Here is a 4,803-nt window from a genome sequence, read left to right as displayed (position 1 = left end):
GGATGCAAGGATGGTTCAACATTAGAAAAATGATCAACGTTATCCACCATATAAATAAAAACTAGATAGTGGAAAATTTGGCAATGGAGATAGGTGATGGTTGTACATCATGGCTGAATTGGTGTCACCATAGAATCGGTTATATAATCTTTATTTTTACCAAAAAAAAAAAGAGCATTGCAGAAAGTCTGGGGTAGGGCCTAAGATTCTGTATTTCCAACAAGCTTTCAAGTGATGCTGATACTATTGGTCTGGAGACCACACTTTAATAAGGAAGAATTTATAGGGCATCACAAAGATAGGTAAAATTCTAAAAGGTGAGATGCGGAGACTTTTGGTACCAATCATTCGGGTTGCCAACTCTAGCACACAAAAGTGTTTGGGAAGATGCTATACATGTAAATGAGGGAAGCCTGCCAGCTATAAAGCAAAAGGAAGACTGTGTAACAAGGGAGAAGCCAGTAACCAACTCTGCACAAAAGGAGAGTCCAACACAACCAACTTGTGATTCTTTAAGAGAAGCCAGAAGCCCAGGCTTTTATGTGAATTCCCAACTTTTATATATTGACAAGCAATACATTTTTGTTAAGTCTATGCAAGTCAGGAGTCCTGGTGTGGTGCTGTGGGATCAGCACTAGACACTTAACTACAAGGTTAGTGGCTCAAACCCACCAGCTGCTCCTTGAAAACCCTATACCGGGTTACTATGAGTCAGAATCAGCCCAGCATCACTTAACAACAACATGAAAGTTAAGCAAACCAGATCTGACCCACAAACCACCAGTCTGTGTCCTCTGCTTCCTACATGGTTCTCATTACTGTGTATCACACATAATAAAGTTCTGATTACCACTGTGCAAAGAGGGCAGCAAGATACCCAAGCTGCTCTACTTGGGTCTCTACTACAATCAAGTGCTCAAAGTGTTCTTCTATAAAGAAAGTAAGCACAAGAATAAGTGAAAAATCACAAGAGAACAGCTTCAGTGTCTTGGACATCTTGGGGGGGGAAAAATGACTCAGGAAAGGAATTGCATTCATTTTGCTTGGCACACAAGGAATTGCATTCTTTTGTGAGTTAAAACAAGGCAAAACAAACACCAAGAGAAATGTTGTTGGAACTTACTTCTGCTGCTCAAAAATGCTCATGATATGTCATTGCTGTTGTGAGGTACCATGAGTTGATTCACCCAGGTGACACAGTAGAACTGCTCAATCGTGCTTTGAAGATGGTGAGGTTTTGGAAACAGACAGCTTAGCTTGTCTGCTGAGGAACTTTTGGGTAGTTCAAACCACCAATGTTTCAGTTAGTTAGTTGTTGAGCATTTAACCATTTGCCCTTGAAGTAAGGAGTGGTTAATTTTTGAAAGAGCAGCAATACCATAATATTGTTGTTGTTAAGTATTGTTGAGTCCATTTAGACTCACAGCAACCCTGTATAGGGTTTCTGAGGAGCAGCTGGTGGGTTTGAACCACTGACCTTGTGGTTAGCTGTCCAGTGCTTATCCAAGAGTGACAGACCAGGATTCCATGTTAAATAATTACATACCCAAACCAAACCTGCTGCCATCAAGCCTACTCCAAATCATGGCAAATTGTGTCCGAGAACAACTCGCTCTACAGGGGCTTCAGTCAGAACTTATGAAAAATAAGCCATTAAAAACCCTCTGGAATGATGACATGGAGAGATGGAGCAGCTGGGGACTTTAGACCCAGAAAGGGAGAGGGGCTGTGTGCTGATGACTGGGGGGCAGGCTTGCAGGGTATAACCTTTGACTGGTTGATGATGCATGGAGGGGATTGTAACCATGGCAGTGAAATGATATAAAATAGAATAAATGTAAAACTAATGTTCTCTCATGTAAACTATCACATAATTCACAATAAAACATTAAAAAAAAAAAAACAAAAAACCCTCTGGAGTAAGTTCTTCTCTGACACAAATTGCCGTTGTTTGGAGTTGAATTGATGGCAACAGATTTGGTTTGGCTTGGGTATGTAATTATTTAAACATGAAGTTCTGGTGTGTCACTGTAGAATAAGCACTAGACTGCTAACCGCAAAGTCAGCAGTTCAAAACCTCCAGCTAATCCTTGGAAATCCTATATAGGGACCCCATGAGTGGGTACCAACTCAGTACTTAACAACAATAGGGTAAGGCAAAGAATATAGCTACAAAATCAAAGAAACCCTTATTAAACAAAATTATCAAAATGTCAAGTTATAGTTTCTCAGCATCTCCTCCATCTAGATCTAAATACTTCTGAAGGCAGTGTTTCTATCTCTCTAACCCTCTACCCTGAAGAATTATGCAGTCTTTGATTTATACTGCTTCAAAACCACAGTTTTGGAATCAAAGGATTCAAATTGTGCTCCTTTGAAATGTTCTTTGAGTATGACGAGCTAAAAGAAATCAGAATGGACAAGATCAGAGTTGTAGGTTCGATGGGACAAAGTTTCCAACAAAATTCTCCTAGGATAACCCTACTAAAGGAGACAAAGGTACATTGTCCTGATGGAAAAAAATTGAGGCACAAATTTCCTGACCTTTGTCTGGCTAACACAATTTTCTTAAAACTTCTTCCTAATAAGCCCCTGAGATCGTCCTGGGTCCTTTGAGATTATTGTTTGTTGTTATTTGCTGTTGAGTTGGTTCCAACTCCTGGTTGGTTGGCTATGTGCAGTAGAGTCGGTTATGACTCATAGTGACCCTGTACAGGGTCCCTAAGGCTGTAAATCTTTACGGGAGCAGAAAGCCTCATCTTTCTCCTACAGAACAGCTGGTAGTTTTGAACTGCTGACCTTGAGGTTCGCAGCCTGATTCCTAACCACTACGCTACCAGAGCTCCTTTCATAGTGACTCTTTATAGGTTTTCTGTGGAGCGGGTGTTGATATTCCACCTTTTAAATTCCAAAAAATAGTCACCATTACCTTTTGACTTAATTTCTCTGTCTTGAATTTAACTCAAAATTTAATTTGAGTTAATTTCTCTGTCTTCAATTTAACTGGCCAAGCAGATCCCCTGGATATCATTGTTTTAACTGGATTTTTTTTTTTTTTTAAGTCATCCTCATGAGACTAAGACAAGTGTGTTACTGAGAAAACTTGTCTGCAGCCATCCACTAATCACATAGCTATGTTTAAACATGTTTCATTTAGAATAGACGAGTGCATGACTATGGGAATCTGTGTTTATTTTTAACTGCTCAAATAAATCTGATGTACACTCAAATCTGAGAAACAATCTTCTAGATGATATCTTTTAATCTTACATCTGTTAACTCAGTTCATAGTCTCTGGGTTAGTTCTGAAAACAATTTTGAACCACTGAATTTGAGTATTAAAGATAATCAATATGGAAACATTAATCAAACCCAAAATATTCACGGACAGCCCACCGTTATGTGAGGTGCTGCCTTAGGCATTGAAATGCAGGCCTAACAGAGGTCACATGATTGAAGCCAACTAAATTTTTCTGGCTAAATAAACTTTGGTTTAATTTGATCAAGCACTGAGAAACTGAATACATTCTAAGTAACTGAATGGTTTAGACCACCTGGTATCATTTCTGATTAGCATAAGTTCAGGATGCTTCCATTTCATGAATGTAATATATGCTTTGATACTTCCCCCATTAAGTTCTCAAAATTAAAATAATTTCATTTGTATTTATTTAAAAAGTTAATCTGAAATGATTGTTTTTTAAGGTTGAAAATAACTGCTTCATTTTTTTTTATCTCTCTCTCTCTCTTTCTCTTATTACTCAGTCTCTATCTGTTTTTTCCCTTTACTTTTCTCCCCTATACTTGGAGGTGTTGATGATATGAGTGTGATTTGTAGAGAATGCAACCTATCACTCCCTTTCCATGGATGTCTCTTAGACTTAGGAACCTGCAAAACTAAACATGGACAGTTTTGTATCAAAGAAATCTACACTAAATGTAAGTCTTAACATCTGAAAAAAAAAAAGGGAGAGAAAGTGTTTAAAATAAGCATGGGGGTCTGTGGACCCAGTTGGGGACCTAGATGGCAAGCCGTGTGAGGAGACCTGGGGAGTCTTGGGCCCAAAGTCAGTGGCGTGGCCACGGAGAACTCCAGAGGAGAGTGGAGCTACTGGCTGACGGGAAGAGAGGGTATATGCACACTTGCAGATGATACCCACATGACCTGGACTGGATGACTGGATGATCGGAGCTTAGCCAGGAGAAGAAAGAAGAGGGGAGAAAAAAAAAAAGAGAGAGAGAGAGAGAGCTAATACAATCTGATGAACTTGACCTATACCTATGGAGCAGCAACTCAAAAGAAGGAACAAATCCTTACAGCAAGAATCATTCCCACCCCCTCCACATACAGAGTGGACAGAGATGGGCAACTTGGACATTGGATACTCAAATGGGGAGGAGGGGACTACAAAGGCAAGAAGTGACTGGCTTACAAGCTTTCAAGGGGGAACCTAGTGCTAGGGAGCATGGAGGAAGGCAGAATCTCTAGTTGGTACTATTCAATCTGTCTGGGCGGGCCTGATGAAAGGAAATACAGATGGGTAACTCGTGATACTGTAGTGAATAATGCTTATCGGGACGGATTATGAGGGTTGGAAATGCAAAGGTAGACGTTTTGGAACAAGGAAGGGAGTGATTAATTCTACAGGCTAGGACCGGAGGTCTCTGGGACCATCAACGGAGAAGAGCCGAGAGCAGGACCCTACCCAGAGAAACAGAGATGCCTGAGATGGAGACAGAGACGATGACATGGAGTAATGAAGCAGCTGGAGACTTTGGATCCAGAGAGGGAAAGGGACTGTG

At 40.3% G+C, this 4,803-nt stretch overlaps 1 protein-coding gene across 1 annotated transcript in view; it reads left to right on the top strand.

Moving 5' to 3' along the window:
* Nucleotides 1-4,803, top strand: part of LOC102838888 (chromosome unknown open reading frame, human C9orf57) — a 14,858-nt gene that overhangs the window by 7,100 nt on the left and 2,955 nt on the right. The window contains 1 exon segment of the mRNA XM_006835002.1: nucleotides 3,811-3,939. Within this exon segment, the coding sequence (XP_006835065.1) occupies nucleotides 3,811-3,939 (129 nt within the window).

This window comes from Chrysochloris asiatica, unplaced genomic scaffold (genome assembly GCF_000296735.1).
Source record: "Chrysochloris asiatica unplaced genomic scaffold, ChrAsi1.0 scaffold00014, whole genome shotgun sequence".
Classification (NCBI taxonomy): domain Eukaryota; kingdom Metazoa; phylum Chordata; class Mammalia; order Afrosoricida; family Chrysochloridae; genus Chrysochloris; species Chrysochloris asiatica.
Note: the sequence above shows the minus strand (reverse complement) of the source record. Positions and strands in the feature narration are given on the sequence as shown.